The sequence below is a fragment of the Tursiops truncatus genome, chromosome 20 (genome assembly GCF_011762595.2).
Source record: "Tursiops truncatus isolate mTurTru1 chromosome 20, mTurTru1.mat.Y, whole genome shotgun sequence".
In the NCBI taxonomy this organism is placed as follows: domain Eukaryota; kingdom Metazoa; phylum Chordata; class Mammalia; order Artiodactyla; family Delphinidae; genus Tursiops; species Tursiops truncatus.
Genome location: NC_047053.1, coordinates 44,938,956 through 44,966,124, shown reverse-complemented (window position 1 = coordinate 44,966,124; position 27,169 = coordinate 44,938,956). Strand labels below are relative to the sequence as shown.

Below are 27,169 nucleotides of genomic sequence, written 5' to 3'. Positions count from 1 at the left end.
CATGTGCTTCTTAAAGCCCTGGGATATCTCCTGTATATCATGCATCACCTGTTGGGTGTTGGGCTGGGGACTTCACCGACATTATCCAAGTTAAGCCTTGCAACAGTCCCACAAGGGAATTAGTATTAACACCATCCTGCAGATGAGGAGACTGAAGCCCCTTCTGACAGATTGTGCCAGAATTTCAGATGAGAATCCACATGGTCTAGGAGCAGGGAGCCCAGGTCTGGGAGTCAGGTTGACCTGAGCTTGAGGCCTGGAGAACTGTGGGTAAGTCAGCAATCGCCTCTGAGCTTCAGGCTCCTCGTGTGGAGCACAGAGATGACATTTGCACCTTACGGTAGTGGTTAAATCTTGGCTGTATGTTTGGATCACCTGGGGAGCTTTTGAAATCCTGGATGCATGGACCCCACCCAAGACTGATTTGATCAGAAGCATTGGGGATTTAACCGTACTCCTCACCCCCAGAGGTTTCTTTCACAGTTCTGGAGGACAGAAGTTCTTAGTGACGGTGAGGCTCTAGGGAAGAATCCTTTCTTGCCTCTTCTGGCTTCTGGCGGCTCCAGGAGTTCTGTGGTTTGTGGCTGCATATCTCCAACCTCTGCCTCCAACTTCACATGGCCTCCTTTCTGTGTCTTCTTTTCTGTCCCTTATCAGGACACTTGTTATTGGATTTAGGGCCCACCCTCTTAATCTAGGATGAGCTCGTCTCTAGAGCCTTAGTTTCATTACATCTGCAAAGACCTTTTTTCCCAAAGAAGATCTCATTCATAGGTACTAGGGATGAAGACTTGGACATATCTTTTGGTGTGGGGGGGTCACCAACCCACTACAGAGAACTTTCACTGTGTTTTCTGATTGCACCGGGTTGGGATCCAGCAAGAGTTTGGAGATGCATAATCTCTCAGTCACACTAAAGTCAAATTTTATGTCCTTTTAAAATAGGCCAGGGCTTCCCTGGTGGCACAAGTGGTTAAGAATCCGCCTGCCAATGCAGGGCACACGGGTTCGAGCCCTGGTCCGGGAAGATCCCACATGCTGCGGAGCAACTAAGCCCGTGCGCCACAACTACTGAAGCCTGCGCTCTAGAGCCCTCGAGCCACAACTACTGAGCCTGTGTGCCACAACTACTGAAGCCCACGCGCCTAGAGCCCGTGCTCTGCAACAAGAGAAACCAATGCAATGAGAAGACTGCGCACCGCAACAAAGAGTAGCCCCCGCTCACCGCAACTAGAGAAAGCCCGCACGCAGCAACAAAGACCCAATGCAGCCAAAAATAAATAAATAAATTTATTAAAAATTAAAAAATACTATAGCAGCTATAGAAAGAAATACAAACTAGAAAATTAAAAAATTTTAAAAAAAGTTGTAAGAAAGATCGAGTGCTGTATGAATGGGGCAATTTAGATATTTATGTTCATAAACTCAAGTGAGAGAATGAGGGTTGAAGATAATAATTTCCAGAAGAATGAGTATTTGGGGGGAAGGTGGGGAGGAGAAATAGGGGGGGAGGGGAAAAGGCAGAAAGTTTGTAGTGACCAGAATACTTCAGATAAGACCCAGTGGTTTGATTTTTTAAATTGTATTAGTTTATCTATTTATTTTGCTCATTGTCATTCAAAGGTATTCAGCTGGATGTTCGCTTCTGATCTTGAGTTTTGATTAAAGGAGTCCTTTGGTAAATCCCTCTCCCGTACTTCCCTCCAGCTCTCTGAAAGTGAATCCCTAATTATAGGCCATGGATGAGATTTACTAGATGAAATCAGCAGCTGTGGATATGACACCAGACTCGCAAAAAATCAACACACTGTTGCCATAAAAAGCCCAATTGTTAATTGCTTCTTTGGCATCTGGCTATAACAAAAACACCCTTTCGCTGTTTAATATTCAAAGTAAATGTACTGGAAAGAACATTGGGCTAGAATTAGGGGAGGCAGGGATTCTTATCCCAGCTCTGTTACCAAGTGCCCATGGTTTGGGGACAAAACATTTCATTTTCTCAGGCCTCAGTATCCTTATCCATAAAACCGAGGGTATGAAGTCAAATTACCACTTCCAGTTTAAAAATCCCTTTCCGCATCTTGAAAATACAGCACACTTCTCATACCCATCTAGCCTTTTCCCAAAGCTCTGTTTCACGAACGCCTGATATCATTCTATAATTTTGTGGTTCGATCGGGAGCCACATGTGAATTTAAGTGTCTGCATAGTTTTCACTTTGCAGGCAGTACTTTTCAGGTCTTATTCAGAAGTGAAGTTTGCTGTGAGGCCCCACAACTCTTAATTGCTTTGGAAATGCAATCTGCCGGTGTTCCACGTTTAATATTACAGAGTCTTAACGTCATTCTTGAGATGTCTGGAATCTACACGAAGATTCTAGGATAGGTATCACGTCAAGATCCACAGTGGCTGGCTGAAGGAACAAGCCGAGGCTAGTCCATGAATCAGGGACTCACGTTGGGGAGGGGAGCGTGGGGTGCAGCCAGCTGACCCAGGGGCCTCCATCTTCAGGCTTCTCTCAGGCCCAGTGCACAGGACCTGAGACAAGTGAAAGCAGCTCGGGCCACGGCCACACTTCCTTTGTTGACTGGGTCCTTTGTCTCTTAAATGTCTGGGTTGCCAGGAACTTTGCCCTCTCGCTTTCAACTGCTCGCTGGCACTGCAACTGTCCTTTATTTACCCAGTTGCTAACCAGAGTAGGATAACCTCCACTCAGGTTCACGAGGGTTTGCCTGTGTGTATTCTGGTCGGCCACAGCCTGGAGGTCGTGTCTTTTGAGCCTCAAGATAGTTGTCCATGTGCTGATAATCATACTCGTCACTTGCCTCTTGCGGGAAAGTCAAAGGGCAGGTGGGAAAAGAAACCAGCTTCCCCTGTTTAACTCCAGCTCTTGTATTTTAAGTTTCAGGAACTGCTTGGCAGCCGTACATTTCCTTGTGTATAGTTTTCAAGGGTGTAGCTAATTGTATGAACTTTCGGTGAGCTCTGGGAAAAAAGCAAGCAGCATTCTTTCTCTTCATCTTTGGAGATCCAGTTATTGCATCTGTTTTGGAATCCATTTGATGCTCCTGTTTTGTTATCTCTTGCTGAGTAACAATGCATCCAAGAATTTAGTGGCTTAAAACAACAATGTATTAGTTCTCACAATTCTGCCATCTCGATTGGGCTTAGCTGGGCAGGATCTTCTGTTCCTCGTGGTATATGCTTGGACTGAAACATCAAAGACGGCTCTTTCGCTCATGTGCTGGCTTCTCAGATGGAATGAGCGAGCATCTCTCCACATGGCCCTCCACATGGCAGGCTTGGGCTTCCTCACAGCATGGTGGTCTCAGGGTGATCAAGCTAGATTTTTTACATTGTGGCAGACTTCCCATTTTCAGCTTCTCTTAAAGACCTGAACTGACACAGTGTCTCTTCTGCCACATTCTTTTGGTCAAAGCAAGTCACAGACCAGTCTAGATTCAAGGGGAGGGGAAGTAGCCTCCACCTCTTACAGGCATAGTGAGGGAGGGAATTGATGGGGGCCATCTTTGGAGATTATCTCCCATAGTCTCCCTGGTGATATATCTCTTCATTTACTGGCCTTCTGTCTTTGTTCTTTTTTTTTAATTTTTTTGTCTCTGTTGGGTCTTCGTTGCTGCACGTGGGCTTTCTCTAGTTGTGGCGAGCAGGGGCTACTCTTTGCTGCAGTGTGCGGGCTTCTCATTGCGGTGGCTTCTCTCATTATGGAGCACAGGCTCTAGGCGTGCAGGCTTCAGTACTTGTGCCACGTGGGCTTCAGTAGTTGTGGCTCGCAGACTCAAGAGCGCAGCCTCAGTAGTTGTGGCGCACGGGCCTAGTTGCTCCGCAGCATGTGGGGTCTTCCCGGACCAGGGCTCAAACCTGTGTCCCCTGCATTGGCAGGTGGATTCTTAACCACTGCACATTTTGTGGTGTAGGAATACAGGTCAGGCAGGAATTAGTCCCATGGTCTTAAACATCACATCTTTTACCAGCAATTCCAGGGTGCTTTGGAAAGGCATTGCTATCTCTGCCCTGGACTGTAGGGCTGAGCATCAGAGGCTTCACTGACTGCCTTGGGAAGTACAATAATGGCCAACATCAGTTGGGCACTTGCTATGGGCCAAACTCTGTGCTTATGCCTTTCTCATATATCATGTTATTATCATAATCTTTCTAGGCCTATGCACATAATTTCAGTAGCAGTTTCTGGGTTGGTCCAGGTGATAAAAATATAGCTTGGCAAAGTTGGTACTAAAGATTCAAAAATGCTGCCCACACTCAAGTCCCTCCCTCCCCAGAAGTACTTATTTCCTTGGGGTAGTTATTATGCATCCTTCTTTCCTTACTCCCTTCCAGAAACCCTTTTGTCAATTCTGTATTCCATTAATTATATATGTGTCCCACTCTGGTCCCTGTCTACCCCCAGACCCACCATCTTCCTGCCACTGATACAAGTAAGGAAGGACCCTGGAGGAAAGTCAGGGAACAGAGATCATCTAAGTAGAATTGAGTCCATTCTCTGAGTGGAGGGAAGTGCCCTGCAATCACACACAGGCCATACCTTTCAGACCACACATGCACCTGGTGCCCTCGCACAACCCCCAGGGCAAAGAAATCTGGTTGAGGGGAAGCATAATGTAATACCTGGTTCTGTGCCTGCCCACAGGCTGCATTCAGTAAACACAGTTAGGACAATGATTTTTTTTTTGGGGGGGCTGCATTGGATCTTTGTTGCTGCGCGTGGGCTTTCTCTAGTTGCGGCGAGTGGGGCTACTCTTCATTGCAGTGAGTGGGCTTCTCATTGTAGTGGCTTCTCTTGTTGCGGAGCACGGGCTCTAGGCACGTGGGCTTCAGTAGTTGTGGCATGCGGGCTCAGTAGTTGTGGCTCACGGGCTCTAGAGCACAGGCTCAGTAGTTGTGGCGCATGGGCTTAGTTGCTCCGTGGCACGTGGGGTCTTCCCAGACCAGGGCCCGAACCCGTGTCCCCTGCATCAGCAGGCGGATTCTCAACCACTGCGCCACCAGGGAAGCCCCAGGATAATTATTATAGTATTACTTTATGCAAGAATATCAGCAGGGAAACTCCCTGGCGGTCCAGCGGTTAGGACTCTGCAATTTCACTGCCGAGGGCACGGGTTCAATCCCTGGTCGAGAAAGTAGGATCCCGCAAGCAGCGTGATATGGCCAAAAAAAAAAAAGAATATCAGCAAACCCAGAGCCAGTGCACACCTGAAAAACCCTACTGAGGTAGTAGATAGCATTTTTTATATTTCATTTATGTATTTTCATAGCTTTATTGGCATCTAATCTATATACCATAAAGTTCATCCATTTAAAGCGTTCAGCTCATTGGTTTTTAGCATATTTACAGAGTTGTGAGCCATCACCTTAAATCTAATTTTAGGGCATTTTCATCACCTCAAAAATAACTTCGTTCCCATAGCAGTGATCCCCATACTATCTCCCTCCCCCGGCCTTAGGCCACTTATCTACGTTTTCCGTACATTTGCCTATTCTAGATATTTTACATACATGGAATTAGACACTGTGTCTTTGGGTGACTGGTTTCTTTCGCTTGGCTTCCCTTATTCACTTATTTCGTGTAAAAAGATGGTTGAACTTTTAAGTTATCATTTCTTTGATTTTTTTTTTTTTTTCTCCAGGATCCTAAACACTTCAAGTCAGAGAAGACAGGACGGGGCCAGTTAAGGGAAGGCTGGAGAGATAGTCATCAGCCCATCATGTGTTCCTACAAGCTGGTGACCGTGAAGTTCGAGGTCTGGGGGCTTCAGACCAGAGTGGAACAATTTGTACACAAGGTAAGTAAATGGACAGCAGTTCCTGGGCTATGGACAAAGTAATTGTCTTTGTTGTGAGCTGGAGTGCCCAATGCCCAACAGATGTATAAGCGCTGAGCCAACACGAGGTACCTGCATCTAGAAAACCTGGTTTTCATGAAAATGCATTTTGTCTACTGTTTAATTTTCTTCCACTAATAGATATCTTACACTTTATCTCTCATTCTGTGACCTCCATGTCTATTGGGTGAGTATGTTCAGGAAGTTGGGCTTTCAAAATATACTTCTCTCTTTGGCATCAGGCTAATCTAGTTCCAGAGAGAGGTACTTGTACTTGGTCCTTGGGTACTCAGGTTCAGACAGAAGCACAGGGTTTATCTGTATGTGCAGAGTCCCCCCAAGGACAGATCTCACTCAAAAGATCCTGCAAATGTAGACACCTGAGGTAGAAGTTGCCCCAAGAGACAGAACAGGAAATCCCAGTGGTCCCATTAGATGGTGTACCCCAGCATTTCTGCCCTTTTAATAATTCTGCTACCAAAGAATTATTAACAACCTCAAAACACAGATTTCAGTTGTATGCCTACTTTGACTAAACATGTTAATGTTGTAGCAGGAACCCATTTGGGGTGATGATTTAAGTTTGTTAGGGGCTTCTAACATAACTCTTATCCTTATGGAAATTAATGGGAAATACAATGTTGAGCATTGCCCTTTGTAACTCCTATTTTCATGAAAATAAATACTATCCAAGTTGTCTCTACATTCCAGATAGGCTGGATATCTGTTTATTTTTCCACTTAAAAACTGATAAAGAATAGCTTTCTGAAATTCTTTTGGGGGCACTGGAATTTAACCTTAATGCACTGAGCTTTTTGTTACTTAGATGGATTTATCTACTGATCTTGGGGGCAGTTGACAATAAAATATGTAAATCTTGAATTTGGGTCCAAGAAAGAGATTGAACTTGGGCTCCTGATAATAGCAGACCCTGGAGCAAATTTGAAGCAGAGAAGTGTACTGATCTGCTGAGCTCCAGAATCCATTCTGCCCAGCCCGGGGTGGGAGCCAAGTGGCACACAGAGAAATCAAGTTCTGGGACCTGCTGTGTCCCAGGTATTAAGCAGGAAGACAGTCCGGGCTCTCAGAGTAAATATTTTCCAGCCTCAGCTCTGGGTCGAGCTCCAGCTATATATTCTTGACTTCCTACAACATCCCACCTTTTTTTTGAACCCCAAATGATCTCCTCTTATCAGGGCCACTACCATAGTATGTTTTATTATCTCCTCTTCTCACAAAGCATATTTAGATTGCCACAGGGCTCACTGCGTTTCTTTTCTAGTTTTGAGAATCCATTTCTTTAAAATACTTGCAAGAATTACGCTCTAGTAATAGGCATTCCCATTGCCCATTTCCAAATATAATGAAGTGTTATCAACACCCCCAAAACACACCTGCTGTGGCACATGAGCCACTAATGAGTATCTGAGGCTAGCATTTGCATGGGTTTTAAGTGCCAGGGATGCCTTTCTCTGAACACCTTTGTGTTTGAAGAATCTATTCACAGTTAAGGGGGAAAAATGTTCGAAAGGGAGCCATTAGCACATTATTGAATTCTTGTTTCCAGTAGACAGCTGTGTTGTGCTTAATGCAATAGGGTGTATTTACTGATGCCTCAATGCAGTTCTTTTGATTTCCATGAATTTGACACACTCAGCACTCAAGTGTGTATGGCTTCATGTTGTTTCTTATTTTCATTACATGTTTCCTCCTTCCGAATTACAAAAGCCTCACTAGATATCCAGAGGCCTGGAGTAATAAACACTTCATTATGAAAGCTTCCCTTGTTCCTGCAAATTCACTGAATTAAAATCCTTCATTTATTGAAACATGCTTGAACCTTCTGCAAGAGGTTTTTGACAATTGCTAGATTTGTTTGGCAGGAAGAAAGGAATGTTGGAGGGAGAGCGTTGAGTATCTAAGAAATGTAAAAAGGCATATTTACAGAAGAGAGAAAAAGAATACCGTGAAATAAAAGCACATAAATGGTATATAACACACAAACCCTCTAGAATTATTTTTCTTAGTCTTCTATTGCCGTTATATGTCACCGTAAGAAACAATTTCATTCCTTTTGTCTCCAGTTAAGTTCATTATTCCCATTACTTTCTACTCTGGTTCAGGTCTCTTATTTCATCTCTTTCAAGAATAGTTGACTAAACTGCTCCCCCCCCCCCCGCTTTTATTACATGAAAATCAAGCCTAGAAAGATATTTACTTCTCTTGAATCCCACACCTTCAATTATTTTTTTAAAAAATTTAGCAATATTTAGGATACTTCATTAGAAAAGAGAGAGTTTTAAGTGCTTTTGGCTTAGAAGTGACTTGCTACCCGGACAAATGTTCTTGATTTCCAACATTTATGACCTCCTGGCACCACTGAGACGCACCCTTCCACAAAAGAAAAGTAGAACCTGTTTTAGGTAAAAATAAATGAAGAGAAAAATCTTAAGGTGATCAGTCCTAGAGATTCAGTCCAGTCACTGCTGTGTGACTGCCAAGTCGTTGTCATTAGTGTGAACAACCTCCAGCCCAACTTTCAAATAAGATAAAGAGATTAATTTACAGCAAGTGTATGGACACCATGGAAAGGGCTGAGAGTAAGTATGTCAGCCCCTAATTGTCATCACATATGGCCAGAGGGATGGAGAAATTTGTAATTGCCAGGATTCCAAGAATTGGGAACCATCCCTTTTCCAGATAGTTTTCATCAAACCTCGTATTCTGTCAAACATCCTTCTTTTGCTTTTTTAGGTGGTCCGAGATATTCTTCTGATTGGACATAGACAGGCTTTTGCATGGGTTGATGAGTGGTATGGTAAGTCAACTTCCCCAAAATGACTCATAGAACAACTTCATAACATGTTGGCTTGGGCTTTCAGTCCATCTGGCTTCAACTGCTACCTAGAAAGACAACAACAAAGGCAGGGCTATTGCTTCCTGTATTGGAAACAGCACTGTCCATGGGACATAATGAAGAAGAATGTAGTGATAGAAGCTTGGTCTAAAATAACCACAACACTTAGTTATTGACTAAGTAGGACCTCAGCATGTTTGATGCTTACATACTTGATAATGCAGGGCTCCATAATTCTCTGTTGGATGGGCTTCAAACCCATCCTGATTTATCCCAAACTTCAAGATCAGTGCCATGTGAAGCATCATATCAAGTGAAAGCAGTCCTTTGATTTAGAGACTATTGGAAACACTCCCTCACCAAAAACATAAGGACTCTGTAAGAATTCAAGGACAAAGACATTGGTACCACCTTATTTCTAACTGAGACTATTGTTCTGACTTGTTTTAAAATGCTTTGGGAAGAATTAAACAAGTTCTGTATATTTTCAGTAAATGGAAAGAAACAAGGTTTGTTTCATCCCATGATGGATGGAGGACCCTTCCCATATCCCCAGTGCTATCATTTTGTCCACATGAATCCTTGACATTCCCAGAATCAGTCATCGGAGGCTAGTGTCCTTGACTATAAAAAGAAACAAACTATAAAAAGAAACAAATGTGACTTGGGTCATATCTGATTGCCTAATGAAATGCCCTTCTCCTTGGCCTTTTCCTAAGTCACATTGAATTTGTTCTCAGTGTAACCTAGATTGCATTTGGGTGCCTTTCTGTCATTGTTCCACCAATCCCTTCCCTCTTCTTAGCAGAAGGTATCAAATTTGAAGTGAAAAGTTACATTGGACTGAATGGGCAAAGACAGTAATTGTTATTAATGTTGTTAGCTGTTTCTGACGACATTTCAAAAGACAGCGTTCTGTAGGCTATGGGAGTGCTTTTTTTTTTTTTTTTTTTTTGCACAATTTTCCCAGATCCACATCTTTTGAAAAGCAAATGCATCTTTGCATCTTCCTGGGTTTGCTCAAATGCAGACCTCTGGAAGAGACTCTTTGGAAAGATCATCATTTGCTTTCTCTTATCACACACCCCGAGGACGCTGCTCACAGGCAGCCATATTGTCACACCTCCTGAACACATATCTGTGGTTGTCTATTGAGAGACAGAGGGAGGGAGAGTCTCCTGTGATTAATTCCCCAGATCATTAAACAAATCTTTCTGGTTGTTTTTTTTCTGGAGAACTTTTCTCAGATCCTTAAGGGGAGTACAGACACCCCAAAGGTTAAGAACTGCTGGTCTCCCCCAACTTGCACTCCACCACGCTCCTGGCATCCTTGCCACCGACACTAAGGGAATTTCAAAAGGTTGTTCAAATAAGAGGCTCAAAACTGTTGAGAAGTTTGGCAAGTGAACGGAGGCCTGAAGGGCCAAAACTCTGCCACACTGAAGACCAAGAGACAGGGCACTTCAGTAGATTTCTCTTGAGTGCCAGGATGCCTTAGAGGACTTTTCGGAAAAGGCAGCATCAAAAAGGGTAGCCGTGGGCTTCCCTGGTGGCGCAGGGGTTGAGAGTCCGCCTGCCAATGCAAGGGACACGGGTTCGTGCCCCGGTCCGGGAGGATGCCGTGGAGCAGCTGGGCCCGTGAGCCATGGCTGCTGGGCCTGCGCGTCCGGAGCCTGTGCTGCGCAACAGGAGAGGCCACAGCAGTGAGAGGCCCGCGTACCGCAAAAAAAAAAAAAAAAAAAAAAGGGTAGCCGTACCCTGATTAAGAGGACAAAACACTACAAGCCTGTTGATCAGAAAAGAGAATTTGAGTAGAGGCAAGATATAGAAAAAGAAAATGTGGGCGGGAGTCTAGTAAGGGAATGGCTGGAGTGCAGAGGATGGGGGCCGATTCTTTTCCATCTCACCTGAGCCTGAAGCAAGAAGAGACTTAAAAGACTTTTAGTCCAAAACAAAACAAAACAAAACTCAGACTATTACAGGGGCCCAAAGTTAGAATAATGCATCAAAGGAAGACCTTTAAGATGAGAACATCTACTTAAGATGGGTGAGGTGGAGACAGGAATTAACTCAGAGAGTCTACTGACAAAAAGCCCTTTCTGTATCTGAGTGCAGAAAGAAGCGTGTGGTTTAGCAGATATAGATGGTCAGGGCACCTTGTACTCCCCAGAGAAGGCATCCACCCATTATATATACAATCCTAGCCCCAACCAAAACAAGCAGCGTTTTCACTCAGCAAGGGGTCTGAGACCCACCCCATCAATTTCATTTAAATTACTGGCATCATTGCCCCCAGCTGAGCTGCTTGCCAGGAAAACAGTAGCTCCTTCATTACACAGATGCAGACACTCAGTCAAATAAATGAAAATAGCCCTGCTCACAGCCCCTTATTCAAGGTAATGCTGCAGACTGCGGGCCTTTCAGGTAAATGGCTGTGTCACCGCCCACCAGAACAGGCCTTCAGTTTTGGGTTCCTGAAGTTGCTTATTTTTCTTTGGTCTCTACAGGCTCAGTGAGGCTCTCATAGTAAACATGGAAAAGGTTCAAAGTAAAGAACTCCTTTCCTATAGCTTATGGCACTTATTCTGCAAGTGGGCCTGCCACATCAGTGTCCTTGGGGTACTTGTTACAAGTTCAGATTCTCAGACCCCACCCCAACCTGCTGAATCAGATACTCAAGGGGTACAGCCCAGCAATCTGTGTTTTAACAAGCCCTCCAGATGAATCCGATGCTCGCTAAAATTTTAAGAATGACTTTAAATCAGATTAGATTGAAGGGACAGTTTAATTAATTCAATCCAAATTTAATTATACTAGAGAGTGGTAGATGTCTTCAGGGCCAACTGCTAAACTCTGATGCCTTGTAAGCATTAGGAAAAAGGCGCCCCTTCTGGGCAGTTTCAGCAGGTGCCGTCAGCTTAGGGCTGAATTTTAGCTCCATTGACCTCCTGGGCTGTGTGTTCCTACAGTGCCCAAACTGGACACCCTTATGCACTGGCAGCCCAGGATGATCTCTTTCTCCCTGATTAGACTCACCACCTCCAGTGCTTAATTAAGAGTAAAAAGAAAAAAAAAAGACACTGTAGATGATGGTGATCATTTCTTGCCCGAGGATTAATTTTGTATCTTTTCTGAATTTCAGCATTTGACTGTCACATAACTATTTCCTAAAACAGATTTTATTCTGCTCTTGCACATTGTAAAATATAACCATTTCCACTGCTGGAGGAATTGAGTTTGTCTTTCAAAGCCTTGATTGGTCTTTATCCATGAGCCTTGGGTGTCTCCTGCATGACTGCAACACTAATCAGAAGAAACAACTGCACATTTCAGAAGGTGGGGTGAAAGGGGAGGTGGATAAAAATAGGCAGCCCTGCTTCACCAAAGCATGGTTTTGCTTCACAAATCTGACAGTATTTTGAGAGAGGAACACAGAGGGTTTCCCAAGGGAGGTTGTGATTGAGTGGAACCTCGTGAATCCTGACCCTTCTAAAAAAGTAGAGGTGGTAGCTCTGGCTAGTATAGATGAAACTCCCTCATGAAAGTGACATAAAAATCATTCTGGAGTCCTTAGAGCAGCCTAACAACGAGAGAAGCAAGCTCAAGGTGGAGAAAGAAGCCAGCTTAGGGACTGGCATTAGCTGACTGAGTTCACCAAGCCAGCATTTCCCAATGGCCTCAGGTTTCCTGAAACATGAACTTGAGTGCTGTGGCCCTTATGCAACATTTTATGTGAGTGTGCTTACCTTCATTTTTCCGGGGAGAGAACCCATTGCTCTCCATCACATTTTCAAAGGGATCTGTGATGCGCCCTCCTCCACCTCCCCAAATTAAGAACTGTGGGAAAAAAAATCACAACTATAGATTACAATTCTAGATCTTAGTGGTCTGAATTACATGGAAAGGGTATGCACCAAGCCTTGAGGATTGGCTACTTTCACTACAAAAAAGTGAACTAGTTATAACAAGCATCTGTTGAATTTATAACCATTTTAAAGAGTTTAAAAAAAAGAAAAAAAGCACTTCCCAAAGCATGGCCACCATTCTGCTGGAGTCAAAGGTGTATCAAACCTAATTCATGATTGCTGGAGCTTCCTCTGACCAACCACTTGTTTAAGACTTCCATTTTGACTTAGAGAAAAAAAAAAAATTACTTCAGTAGGCTGAGGAGCCTGGAAATAGAGAGAAAACATTTGTAGAAGGAAATAAAATATAATGTGCCATTGGACAGGCCACTGAATTAGGGTATATGATGCTTTATTAAAATTGTCGCCACTGCAGCTGTGCAATACAATGAAGGAAAATCTCTGCTTGCAGACATTTTGCTCCATGTCATTTGCAGTTTCTCTGTACGTTCAAATGACCTCTATCCTGAAGCCTTTTCAAATATACAGTCTTGCCTTCACTTCCAGTGAAATAAACCTGCCTTCTTTAATAAAATGATTGAAAGAAAATTGCCACCAGAAACAAAGTTGAAAGACTAATAGAAGCTATCTGCAACATGTGTAGCCAACAGAGGACTAATATCTACAGTATATAAATCAAAAATCCAACAACTCAATAAAAAAAAAAAGGTTAAGAACATAAATAGGTAAACCATGGAAGAAGAAATGCAAATGACCAATAACCTCACTACTAATCACAAGAAACGTAATGAGAACAGCAAGAAGATATGACATTTGCCCATCTGATAGCCAAAGTTTTAAAGAGCGATAATAATCCAGTTTTGGATAGGTGGGAGAACACACTGACAGTTTCTGTATAAAAAGTGATAGTGATAAGTACAAATAACCTGTGACCCAGTAATTCCACTTCTAGATATTTATTCTTGAGGAATACACATGTTCGTGAATATAAATACGAAGCTGTTCAGTGTAGTGTTGTTTATAAGAGCTAAAATCTAGTCTCCATGTAAATGTCCATTAGCAGAAATACGGTCAAGTAAACTATGGTAGACTCATACTATGAATATTGTGTGTAACAGTTAAAAAGAATAAGGTAGTTCTCTACATACTGGTATGGAAATATGTTTTTCCCATTAGTGGAAAAAGTCAGCCAGAATAATATGTATCATATGGTATACTATAGTATGATTCCATAAATGTGAAATTAAGTGAGACTGTGTGTAATAGTAACATACACGTGAATTCATAGGAAAAAATCTGGCAGTTATCTCCAGAAGGAACAGGGTTGATAAGGGAAGTTAAAAGGAATTACTCTGTTTTCTCTATGTAATCCAGTGCTACTTGAATTATTTCTATGGAAAATAATTCATGCATTACTTGAGTGATTCAATGAGTAAATAATAAGTGAAATCCGCATTTTATAACAAAGCAGAAAATAGTTGAAGCAGACCAAGACTCATACAGAGGTATATCTTGCTTAGTACATGGTTTAAGAAATTGAAGAAGCTTCTCAATTAACGAATCCCCTGAATCCAGAGCTTCTTTGACGAAGCTGAGCTGGTGGTAGAGAAAAGGGTTCTTTCTACCCAGGCCAATTCAGTGTGACCTCTACATGCTGGGACAGAAGTCTGGGGTCTGCTTACTCTCCTCACCGGAAGGAGGACGAGAAAGAGAAGGACAGAAATGGTCTTGCAAGAGGGCAAAGACAGAAAATCTTGCGATGAAGAGAGCATTTATACCCCCAGATTATCAGTCACACTCGTATAGCCAAGTGTCAAAGATACTAGGACATGCCTTCCTTATCAGAAGAAATTTGGTACTAGTTCCAATAGTCTCTTAAATCAGGGAGTTAGGCCAGTGTTATTTAAGAACACTTCATTTAAGAAACTTTACTTAAGAAAAGTAAATTATGACCTTTCAAATCTATAAAGTAAGGGGTGATTATTGATCAGTTTATTTGCAAAATAATTGACATACGATTCCTTTGAGTTTCCCTGATACGCATAAGCATTTGTTTGCTGGGAGCAAAGAGATCTGAACCTAAACTGTGAGAAGTCACTCTGATCATTGAAAATCAATCAGTAATGAAGATGAATCATCTCCAAAAGTGTAATCTGTCATTGTGTGTGTGTAATTGAATTTACTAAAAAATTGATTCATGTGTAGATTTTGAGGTAATATACTTTGCTGAAGCAAGACATAATGCATTCTACCAGATAACCTGAATAGGAACATTTTCACTTAATTAGGCTTTCCATAAATTATTGAGGAATATTGAAAATGTTGACATCATTTCCATAAGCGTGTATGGTATGCGGGGATAGTTCAGGATTTAGACAAAAGTACTGGGTTGGCCTAAAAGTTCATTTGGGTTTTTCCATAACATCTTATGGAAAAACCCAAATGCACTTTTAGGCCAGCCCAATATTTTCCTTCAGCATTGGCTGGGACCAAATTATCATCAGCTTTTAGAGAACTACTAGAAATGTTCTTCGGATTTTTTTGTTTTTGTTTTTTGGCCATGCTGCTCGGCTTGCAGGATCTGTTTCCTGACAAGGGATTGAACCCAGGCCACGGCAGTGAAAGCACTGAATCCTAACCACTAGGCCACAAGGGAACTCCCTAGAAATGTTCATTCTTATGTGGTCTAATTGAGAGATTTTTTTTTTTCTTTCAGATGAAATTTTCTGCAACTTGGTTTCTTAACTCTTCATTTTAAGAAAAAAGGAATCATGTTTCTAGAATAGGCAAAAATTCTAGAAAAGTATATCTTACCTATTTGCAAATTGATGGTATCCATCTTCTAATGACCTCAAATAATCGATTTTAAAATAATGTTCTCTTTTTCTTTCTTACAGAAGTAATGCATATTTGATATAGAAAACTTAGAAAATGTAGATAAACAAAAAGGAGAAAATGAAAATTACCTATAATTCCAACTCCTCAAAACAATCACTCTTTTAACATTTTGAAGTGTACCCTTTCAAAAGTCTTTTTTAAGTGTATATAATGCTTTTCTGGTAAAAAAAATGATTTCTTTTACCTCCAATTTTTTATTTAACAATATACCAAGGACATTTCTCTATAGTGTTAAATATCCTTCTGCATCATTTTTAACCACTGCATAATACCATCAGGCCCCTGAGTTGTTTTCAATTTTTCACTATTATGAACAAGATAATAATGAGTATCTTTGTTATTAAATCTTTCTTCACATCCATAAAAATTGAGATATCTTTGAAAGCCCATAGTCACACAGTTTAAGCCCCTCTCTTAACATTGAGCTAATTAAAAATAAAGAATGATTTCCTTTGAGATTCACTAGAACAAAGAAATGAAACCGCCTTTGTTTTTGTTTTCAAAATTACTGGCATGCCAGCAAGGGGGGAAATAAAGTGTCTAATGAACATATGTATGAAGAAATTTTAAACTTTTAACTTAAAATGACCTAAGTATTCATTCCAGGTGTATTTGTGTTTAAGAATTTTGATCACCAGCCATTGAAATTAAAGTGATTGTATTGAAAGGATGTTATTATTGTTAACTAAGACGCATTTGTTCTAATCACAAAGCAGCATCTCTTTACTGCTTTCCATTTGCCTTGATTTTCTAAAAGAAAAGCATGCTCTTTGCTTGGCCAGACTGTTGCTTGGCTTTCTTGATACTTACATTGCTTATGGACAGCGTTTTTGATTAACGGTTTCGGGGTGTGGAGGGGGACCATCAGCTAAATAAAATAGCCCAGGCGTGGATTTAGAGCTGCCCTCCATCTTGGCCGCAAGACTACCCTGAATTAATTCATAAACTTCTGGCAAGTCTACCCTTTAGAATTGAAGAGACTCTCACATGACACACATGGATTGATATAAAAAGACACCGGACCACATCATGCAGAAACGACTTAAGGAAAAATTCCAGCTGCACATAACCCGCTCTACATCCCCACCAAGCTAACTAGTGACCAAGGCAGTAGCTTGATTAACCAATTGTTGTGCATGTACCATTCATTGTAAAGAGTCATGAAGTTAAATTCTGCCGTGAGAGTCTCAGAAGAATGCCCACTGGGGAAATTGCAAATAAAATGTTGTAAAATAACCAAGGAGTGGAGTGGGGAGTGGAGGATAAAGCAACAGAAGTATTTAATGTGAGGCTAATTGTTATTTTTATGTTTCACCTATTGAAGATAACAGGTTCTTTGTTGAAGTTTTTTATCAGTTGGATTTAGACAAGGCTTCTCAACCTTGGCACCACTGACATTTTGGACCAAATCATTCTTTGCTGGGGAGGCGGGGAGGACTGTGCACTGTAGGATGTGCCACAGCATCCCTGGCCTCTACCCACTACATGCCAGTAGCACCTCCACCCCAGTTGTGACAACCAAAAATGTCACAAAACTGTCCCCTGTTGAGAACCACTGGATTAAGAAATGAGCATTCTGAAATACTGAAAAAGTGAAGACTCAGGCCAAACATCATCATGTCATGTGCCATTTTATTTAGAGATCAGTGTGAGTGGAAGTAGTGCCACCCATCTTTGTGCTATGATGCTAGACTTGAAGTTCAGTGCCGACCTGTACTCTCTGACACCATGTATTCTGTGCAAAAATACCTCTCTGTGTGAGCATCGCACCAAATCTCACTGGTAGCAGTGAGCATCATTTCTCTGCCCTCTACGTCATGTCTCTTACAATAGCAATGAAAGTGTTCTTTCTGTTGAATGCATTGTTGTAAAGAATCTCCAAATCTATTTTGAAAGGTATATGGAAGGTAAGTATTAGACCACACAGACCTGACCCTGTCCCTTAAAGGGATCTTCTAACCATGCTTTTAGGAGATCTCAGGCTACAGCCCTATCCACGAGCTAATACTTTCTACCCACCTAGCTCATTTTACAAGAATCACCCCTAAATAATTTCCACTCTTTTCAGTTCTAAGACTATTTTGACTTAACTTCCTTGTATTCACTCCCCCTTTGGCTGGTTTGCCTAACTTTATGATTGACTCTTCATAAAGTTAGTGAGTTCCCTGCTTTTTACTCCTCTCTCTGGCTTCTGCTAAGCTGCCATCTTCCCCTGAAGTCTCCCCCATTGAAAGTTTGGATTTAATAACGGAAGTTGCCAACATCTTGACCTTCTTTCAGATATGACAATGGATGATGTTCGGGAATACGAGAAAAACATGCATGAACAAACCAACATAAAAGTTTGCAATCAGCATTCCTCCACTGTGGATGACATAGAGAGCCAGGCCCAAACAAGTGTATGTAGAATTTTTAAAACATGTTGCCCACCCTTTACCAACATACACATAAACTGATCTTTGAAAAGACTTCAAATGCATCAGTTCTCAAACTTCCACAAAAAAGCGTCATCACCCAGAGGCTGTTGGTGAAGAACCTGAGCTGGGTCTTAATTGGACAGTGTTACCTCTTGCTTCCAGACATTCCCATTCTTTAACGCCGCTTGACTCGGGGGTTATTTCGGTCGTAAAACCAAGAGCATGTAGAGTGGAAACATTGTGTGGCCTGCACCACAAAAGAACAGAGGGGTGAAAACAGACGTCCTAAGAAAGCTAGACCATCAATGCCAGTAACTTTTAAAGACATAGTTAACACTCATTCATTTAAGTCGTTCATTCTGGCTCATCTAGTATCTTAGGTTTCTTTACATTTGCTTTGAAATGCTTTCTAGGGCTCTTTATGGCTATCTGACCCAATCACTTCCTTTTTACTTAGGTTCATGTCCAGATGGGGCTGCCATCTGTGCATACATACTGGCTGAGCAGCGAAGGTGTGATGAGCTAGCTCTAGCCCGGGACTTAAGCATCAGAGAACCTGAGGTTATTTAATGGCACATTGGTGATTGAGAGCTGACCGTACGGTGTATGCCAGCATCTTAAATATAGTTCTATCTCAATCATTCGTGCTAATGAAGAGGAGTGACAGATAACAAAGAAAAATGTAATCGCCAAGTCATTTAAATGTATCTTTGGCCAGAGCTGTGATCTCTTTGGGTGCCAGCTTGAGCCCACATGTCTGTTAGCCCCACAGTAATACACGTTAGATATTTAAGAAATTGACAGTGTAGTTACAGAAAATTGACAGATGGCTATCGTTGTAAATGCTTTAGATACGCAAAGACCTTTGGTTGCACTTTGGAAATTTCTAGTGAACTTTTGAGAGCATGTCTTTGGAATGTGCCCTGTAAAACCTATGTGCTGCTATTGGATGCATGTGACTGCCCTTGAGGTTGAAATGGACTTCCTCCCCATTTTGGATGCAGTGATTGGATTTGCAGAAAGCTCTTTGGATCAGGAGGTGTTCCTCTGTAGGCACCGACCAGTTCCTATAGGACTTCCCCTTTCCTCTCTCCCTGTTCTAAAGTTAGAAGTGCTCATTAAGGAAACTGTCCTTGAATTTCTATCACTTTCAATTACCTTTTCTTTAGGAACGTTAGACACCTGTTCCCTCTCAGCTGCTCTCTGAAAGCCACTCACTATATATAAGCACCACAAGACAAAGGAAGCCAGAGGAAAGGGGAAGATGCCAGGTAGCCAAAGGATACTAAACAGTGCTTTCCTCATTCTAAGTTCTTACACCTTATTGAATTTGTTACAATATTGCTTCTGTTTTATGTTTTGGTTTTTTGGCCTGGAGGCATGTGAGATCTTAGTTCCCCAGCCAGGGATGGAACCCTCACCCCCTGCATTGGAAGGCGAAGTCTTAACCACTGGACCACCAGGGAAGTCCCAACGTGGTTACCTTTAAATGCTTACCACCATTTCCCTTATTCTTTGAATTCCATCAAATTGGGGGTCATTTATTTTTCTATATTTTTCTTCTCTATCATAATGAAAAAGTTGAAATCAAGGGGCTGCTGTCCATCAGGAATAAAAACTGCATGGGTGCTCAGTAAATTTAAATCATTGACCTGAGTAGAGACAAACTAGATTGAAATTAGGCAAAATGAGCATCCATGGCCACGGGCAATAAGGAAAATAACAGTCTCCTATTCAATTGAGTAGGTTCAATACTTTCAAGGAAGAGAACTTCTAAGAGACTCTGAACGGGAGTGTAAAATCAAACTTCTGTACTTTGGATGATTTCTGCCCCCTGCTGGATGTGTGGAGTGGAGCACTATATTCAGCCACTTGTATGGAAAACCTGATTTTTCAAAGATGATATCATTTATTATAGCAGAAACATACTGCTGAGATTTTGCTGACGTTCACTGAAATTTTTCTGAGTCTCAATTTGTTTTTATTTTTCTTATACTTTTTTTAAACATATTTATTGGAGTATAATTGCTTTACAATGGTGTGTTAGTTTCTGCTTTATAACAAAGTGAATCAGATATACATATACATATATCCCCATATCTCTTCCCTCTTGCGTCTCCCTCCCTCCCACCCTCCCTATCCCACCCCTCTGGTGGTCACAAAGCACGAGCTGATCTCCCTGTGCTATGCGACTGCTTCTCAATTTTGTTTTGAAATACCTCCTTTTAAAGAACTTAATCTTATTTCTGAGCTTGTTTAATAGTCTTAGTATTTTTTTAAAGTGGTAAGTTTACAGGTACAGTTCTTGCTATATTCTGAATTTCATATTCTGTCAACACAGGCATAATTTTTTATTTCCTTTGTAAGAACTTTTTCCTTTCAGAAAATTTTAATAATTGTTCCTAGGAAATCCTCTTAAGGATTTTGTTTTTTGCGCAATGTTCCTGGTTTGCTCATATGTTATATGACTCTCTGTCTCTCTCTCTCTCTGTCTCTCTGTCTCTCGTCTCTCTCTCTTTCTCTCTCTCTCTCTCTCTATATATATCCTAATGATTAATACTATATTAACTCCATAGTTAGTATTTCCAAAGGGGCTCTATGTTTCGTACTATTTTATGTGGTATCATCTAATGTGGTATCACCTACTAAGTTCATGGGAGAGGCCACAAATGAAAAATGGGTCTCTGGAAGCTAAAACAGATGTAGAAATCCATGGGCAGCAGATTTCACATTTTACAAGCTTTTAGGCCTTCACTGAGCTTTTTCTAATATGCCCAGTTATCTGTTTTCCCTGTTACCAGTAATAAAATTGGCAAAAGATACCAGGGATAGCCAGACTGAGAGTAATTAATAATAACCATAATAGTAGTAGTAATAATAATAGAGTTTCTAAGAATGAGAGAAGAGATACTAAACTATATAAAGCAAACCGGCCCTAAGAAAGAAGGCATCACTGTATTGTAACACAGTGATATTCCTTCAGTGTATTATGTCTAAAATGTAGTAAGTGTATATAATACGTTATTCACTGTAGTTACATTAGGGAAGGATTTACATTTAAAGGAATTTTTCTTTTTTACTTTCTCACGTAATAACATTTCAGGTATTTGGAAAGTCTACACCATCTGACAATGCCTGTTAAATGAGGCGTCACTGAATTTATTTCTTGAATGCCAAATAATGCTCTTTTTTCTTTTAAATAAAATTCTCACCCATTATGTGATACTATCCTTTTGTTCTCTGCTCTTTTTCTTTTTATGTTTCCTTGAGAAATGGTTTCGTTTTTTTGGTTTGGGGATAGTTAGCAGAGTTTGTTGTTGTTGTTGTCATATCTTACTTATTTTTTAAGAAGAAATAATTAAAACACAGCGTCTGAAAAATCTCAGGGTGGATACACAGTCAGGAAACAAGTAACCCCTAGAATACATAAAGTATATTCATTGAATAAGAGGATAGCATGTTGAAAAATTCTGATGATCTGCCTATTTACCCTATAAAGGTGAACTTATATTTTCACGATCTAAAGTGGATAATAGTATGTATCATTTTGGGGCCATTGATTGCTTTAATAATCTTCCCTTTATAGAAAAGATGGCCAGGTCTAATAATAGCTCTGCATACCATACCATACGCACAACACACAGACACACACAGCTCCGGTGTGCTTCTGTACTCTCCTGATAAGTTCTTTTTTCAGAATACTTAAAGTACTCACTGAAAAGTGCTTTGGACAACCTTGGATGGTTACTCATAAAGGAATTTTTTTTTTTCAGAGGTCTGCCTCAGTAAAAAGAAAAAAATTCAGGGCTTAGCATTTCGATGATAATTTGGGTTTATAATCTGGAGAGATCCCCTTATCATAGAGTTCTGATGGGTCCTTTAAAAACAGGCAGAGAGATGAATCCGTTTGCATCTCTTCTAAATACCTGCTCATTTTTTTCTTCTTTCTGTTTTTTTCCTTTAAGACATGACAATGGATGAAGTCCGAGAATTTGAACGAGCCACTCAGGAAGCCACCAACAAGAAAATTGGCGTTTTCCCCCCTGCCGTTTCTATCTCCAGCATTCCCCTGCTGCCGTCCTCAGTCCGCAGCGCCCCTTCCAGCGCTCCATCCACTCCTCTCTCCACAGATGCGCCAGAATTTCTGTCGGTTCCCAAAGATCGGCCCCGGAAAAAGTCTGCCCCAGAAACTCTCACGCTTCCAGACCCTGAGAAAAAAGCCACCCTGAATTTACCTGGCATACATTCTTCAGATAAGCCATGTCGGCCTAAAGCAGAGTAACTTCATAAGAATATTTCATGGGGTTTTATATTTTCGGTTTGGGGTCTTGTTTTTTTTGTTTGTTGTTTTTTTTTTAATAATCTGGTATAGAAAAAGACTGCTTTGTCACTCAAACATGTCCCTTTGATCTTTTGAGTGTGCATGTAGTTAAGTAATTTCACATATGATTCCTTAAGTATGCCACACAGCGTCATATTAGATGTAAGATGTAAGACTTGCAAAGGACAGAAGGGATCTTCTGTAGCCACAGCTGGATGCCAGGGAGGAAGCCTTGTTTATTGGGCATTTGATGAGGTTGGCATGGACTTCAAGGGTAAATAAATGAAAACTTTGCACCACTGTGTTACAAGGTGTAGTGAAATAGTGAAGTCAGTTTCCTCCCATCAAACCTGAAATTCTCAAAAATATTCTCAGGCATAATATACCTAATTGTTAAATTTTGAACTGCTCCTTACCAATACTTGAATACCAGTAGTTACTGAGATTCCTATTTGCGTTAGTCTGACTCAGGATTTGGGGCCTAATTAACTCTTTAAATTTTTTGGAAATTTTAATTATCAACATGTAGAGGCTCCAAGTGCAATTAACAGTAACTTATTTATACCTTTCACAGAATTTAATAAAGATTCCACTTGTTTCTGTCTTTTAATAACTTTCCCCTTCGTGCCCTTGTGGCCTCAGAAATCTTTAAGAATTACATGGATGAATGTGACCATAACTGTCTGATTTGGGGATGGTTTGGTTTAGGAACCAATAGGCCCAGGTGAGGCAAACGTCTTTTTTTTTCTACAGGTACCAACGAACCTTGACCTATCACCTTCCGTCATCCTTTAAGATTCTCAGAATTTGCAATTAATTGAGTAGAATTCATTGACTCTTTACCCATTCAAAGAAGTTCAAGGATAGAGTAAACTACCTGGACTTTAACACTGTCAGAGTTGTCTCCCATCCCCTTCCTCATTTTACTCTTAATAACATCTAGACCTCCCTGAACGGATTGCCCATCACTAGACCTTAGAAAAGATTGTCATTCTCTTGCTCCTTACTTGAAATCCAAATATTGGGAATGTCACAAAAGTCGAGTGAATACAGTCGAGTGGGAGGAGAAAATGAGCAGAATGGCTGACTCCTATCTGTAGAGTAACAAGGAAAAGTGATAAAAGATGCCCCTCTGTCTAGCTTTCTTTTCTGAGAGTATTGGTAATGCAAGATTAGACTCAAGGTTGATGGGAGACAAGATCACTCACCAAAGTGGCAGAAAGAGAACTCTCCTTTGATCTAAAGAGAAGACTGCCACCTTCGCACCTCACTGCCTTTAAACACAGAAAGAAGAGCAAACAGAATCTGGCATTTCCTTTTGTCCTCCAAGAGAGGAAGAGAACAAGGTAATTGGGCAACTCCAAGGCCCCAGCTAGCCTTCCTGACCATAACCTCCAACCTCAGGAAAGGGACCTTCCCCAAACACAGATTCCAAAGGACACTACATAGACCAAGGAGGGTATCCTCCTCCTCTTACACAGCCTCTCAGCCAGTGGACCCTGCCTGCTTCTCTCTCTCAGAGCACAGCACTCTGCCTAGTGTCCTTCCAGTTAACAGACTCTCCCAAGGTGCAGGTGCTGGTCCCATGAGCCCAGCACCAAGTGTTCTAAGTCATATGTCAGATTGTCAAGATCATTTCTTTATCTATAGGTTGACATTTAGCTTAATAAATAAATAAACCCAGAACTCAAAGGGAACCCATTGCAAATAGCTTAGATCAACAGTGCATCTCTTCCCTAAGAATGATAGCACCATAGTAAGACACCGCCTTTGCATGGTATGGTAGCATGATTTTTGCTTGTGGGAAAACTCAATCTTTTATCAAGACCTCTTGGACTTCTCAATGGCTCTCTTTCGACACAGTAGCACTTAACAAGAATGTTTCCCTTTGGAAGTAAAATTCTCCTTTCAGAAGACAGTGACATAGTGTGTATATTTGCTTACCATTTGCAAGCTGAAATCAGGAGGGGGTGGGATCGTGATTTTTGCATGGAATGAATTTATTTTGTGCGTGCTGTTCACACATCTAGACCTAGTTTTTCTGTTGATGCCATTGCTAATTTTCCATTTTTGTAAAGTAGCTTCTGCTATCAAGGTCAGCAATTCTATATGCTTTAGAAAGCTAATTTCTGGTTTCCTACTGTGAGTTTTCTTTCTCTTATAGCCAGTACAATACCACAGACATTACTTGCAAAACTACCACTGATAGTGTAATTCTTAGCCAACAAATATGTGTGCTCTTAAAGTATGTTCAGTTTTTCTGTCTACATGTGGTTTGTGTGCATTTTCACGGGGGTGGGGGGGAGACGGGTGCAGATATCCCTTTAGCTGCTTTGAATATTTAGTCCAGTCATCACAGGGCATAAATGACTTCAGTATTTTATTTGTCTTGATTGTCAAGTGTCATTTCACAGTCTCCATACATGAATTTGTTTATTGTGGGGTACAAGCCTGCGATGAATGTGTATATAGAACATTATTAATTCCTATAAGGCTGGAAATTAAGTGGCTGCATGATGGAAATTTAGAAGAAGAAAAAAGCAGGAACTTGAATTCATTAAGCATGTTTAGGGGAAGAATAGAATCTTAACTCAGTGCCTCTGTCTGCAATGTGGAAACCTTCAACCTTGTTCACCAAAATTGTACTATACCTGTATATATATAAATATAGTGAATCCGACACCACCAGTTTTAAGTCTCTGGTAGCCAACTTAAAATAAATAATCCACAGAATAACATGTATGTTCACCCGATCTTTGTCTCTCATGTTAGTGGAGACCATCAAAATGACCATAGATTTCATTACTTTGAATGGACTTCAAATTACGAAATGCCCTTGTGCTTTTCGTTGGCTATAGTACAGCACTGTTGCTTTAGCTGTGCTTTCCCAGGATAAGAAGCCCTTGGTGTTTTTACTGCATAAACTTTGTCAGAAGTCAGCTCTGAAGACCATTTCATTTTCCTACTTTTGGGCTGGAATAAGACAAAGCAAAGAGGAAGCATAACAACAAAGGAGTCCGTGACATTTTTGTTACTACATGATAACCAAAACAGTATGAGTCCACTGGTGAACGAATTTATAAACCCTTCTGTTTTGGTCTTGCATTTGTGTGAGGGAAAATGGCTTTAAGTTATTTGGAGGTATTTATTAGCCATGTTTTTGGTTGTGAAAATAAATCTCTAAATAGCACAATTGTGTGTGTCTAATGTAGACACTCAAAAAACACAAAAAGACCCCCAAAAGTTATGTGGTTTTCTTCCAAGACACTGTGATAAACAGTGACCTAAGAGAATAGATTCTGACACTTCTCAAAAAATCATTTTTCCATGAAAATTTCAAGGCTAATGGATTTATGCGTATTTTAAAATTCTACTCGCCTTAGCATCTTTTCAATGGCTCAGAGACGACACGTCACTGGCTGGCATAGGTCAACAACAATTTTACTTTTCAGAAGGGCCAGAGAATAATTTACTCCACGTGTAATACGTACTCAGATAATCCAATGGGAAAGATTGTTTAAATAGTTTTAGTCCCTTTCTGATCATCTGATTCAGTAGGCTGGGTGACGATATGCCATCTAAGCCATAATTCTTGAAATTAAAAAAAAAACCAGTGACTGCACTTGATCATAAATCATTTAAAACTATTCTTTCCTGCTGAAACCAAGTGTTACACAAGAGCATGGCAATGGCATACAGAGGCAACACATACCAGATTCTTCTGTGTTCTACCTTCAAAACAATCTGTTTCATTTGAAATGTAAGTGTTTAAGCTTTTTAGGAGTTAGTGCAATAAGAGAATGTGAATCTGTTGAGACCTTTCCAGATGCTGTTATTGTTATTTTGTCGTTAAGTTAACAGGTGCTTCAGGGTAAGCCTCTCAATGTTTTTGCTTAAAATCAAAAGCCTGTCTGTTGAATTGCAAGTCTCCCTTCAGTCTGTGTGTGTCGCCAAGGAGAGGTTCTTTGAGTTGATGTTATACCTGTGCCACTTGTATGTAGCTTCAAGTGTAATTTTTAGCGTTTACATTTCGAGCTGAGATCTTGATTAAATGAGTCAATATACCACTGCCACAGCTGAGGGACCAAGTTTTGGGCTGCACAGTGTTATAGACAGCAAGCAAAGCAAACAAAATTGATCCTCACACGCCATCCTCCTGTGTCATTTTATGGCTGTTTTGTGGTTTTTTCCCCAGTTATTTATTATTGATAATAACTTACTTTTTCTTACATTCTGTTGTAAATAAAGTACAAAGCAATCTTCTTTCCAAGTGTAGCTTCCTCTCTCTCTTTCTCAGATCTTCCCAAGGGAATGTTAACTATTGGGAGCTTGGGAGTTGATGGGAAAGAAGCTATCAAGGGAGAAAGAACAAGCCAAAGGCCGGAACTTAGACCCAGTTCTAGGGGACTTGTGTGCAAAGAAGCCTGGCCTGCTAATAGGCGTATGGTGTCTTCAGGGCTGGGCCCTTGGTAAGAAATGCCTGGGTGCCAGCTCTAACTCTCCAGCCAAAAAATACCCAAAGTGAATATAACCCGGTGGGATACACATGCAGACTCATCCATCCACCCATCAGGTGCTTGGTTACCCCTCATCAAATGTGAGGCAAGAGTCTTGAGTGGTAACCAAGGTAAAGCATCCCCCAGGGAATCTGTAGGAACACCACCTTAGGGGGGACACCAGATCCTCTCCACCGCAGGGCAAGCCAGGTAAGCTGCGCTGAAATGGCTCTGACCTGACGGTGGTTTCTCCATCTCAAGTAGCTCCTGTTGTTCACAAAAGCGTCCTCTGGGGACGGGAGGAGGAGCACAGAAATGCTTCAGCACCCATCTTTCAATAGTCTCCTCGGAGCTTAAGCAGAGACACACCTCTCCCTCCTATTCAATCCTGTAATGCGTGTCAGTATCCATATTATGCTTCTTTTTATTGAAGTACAGTTGATTTACAATGTT

The 27,169-nt window shown here is 41.1% G+C and overlaps 1 protein-coding gene across 2 annotated transcripts in view; it reads left to right on the top strand.

Annotated features, from left to right (window-relative positions):
- Positions 1-26,483, top strand: part of PITPNC1 (phosphatidylinositol transfer protein cytoplasmic 1) — a 254,872-nt gene extending 228,389 nt beyond the window's left edge. Inside the window, exons 7-10 of one of the 2 annotated variants that reach the window (XM_019944351.3) lie at positions 5,667-5,822; positions 8,616-8,679; positions 17,763-17,881; positions 21,865-22,004. In XM_019944351.3, the coding sequence (XP_019799910.1) occupies positions 5,667-5,822; positions 8,616-8,679; positions 17,763-17,881; positions 21,865-21,870 (345 nt within the window). In that variant the 3' untranslated portion in view covers positions 21,871-22,004. Of the gene's footprint in view, positions 1-5,666; positions 5,823-8,615; positions 8,680-17,762; positions 17,882-21,864 lie in introns of both variants that reach the window. The other variant, XM_073798111.1, reaches the window with a different exon arrangement.
- Positions 26,484-27,169: the final 686 nt, after the last annotated feature.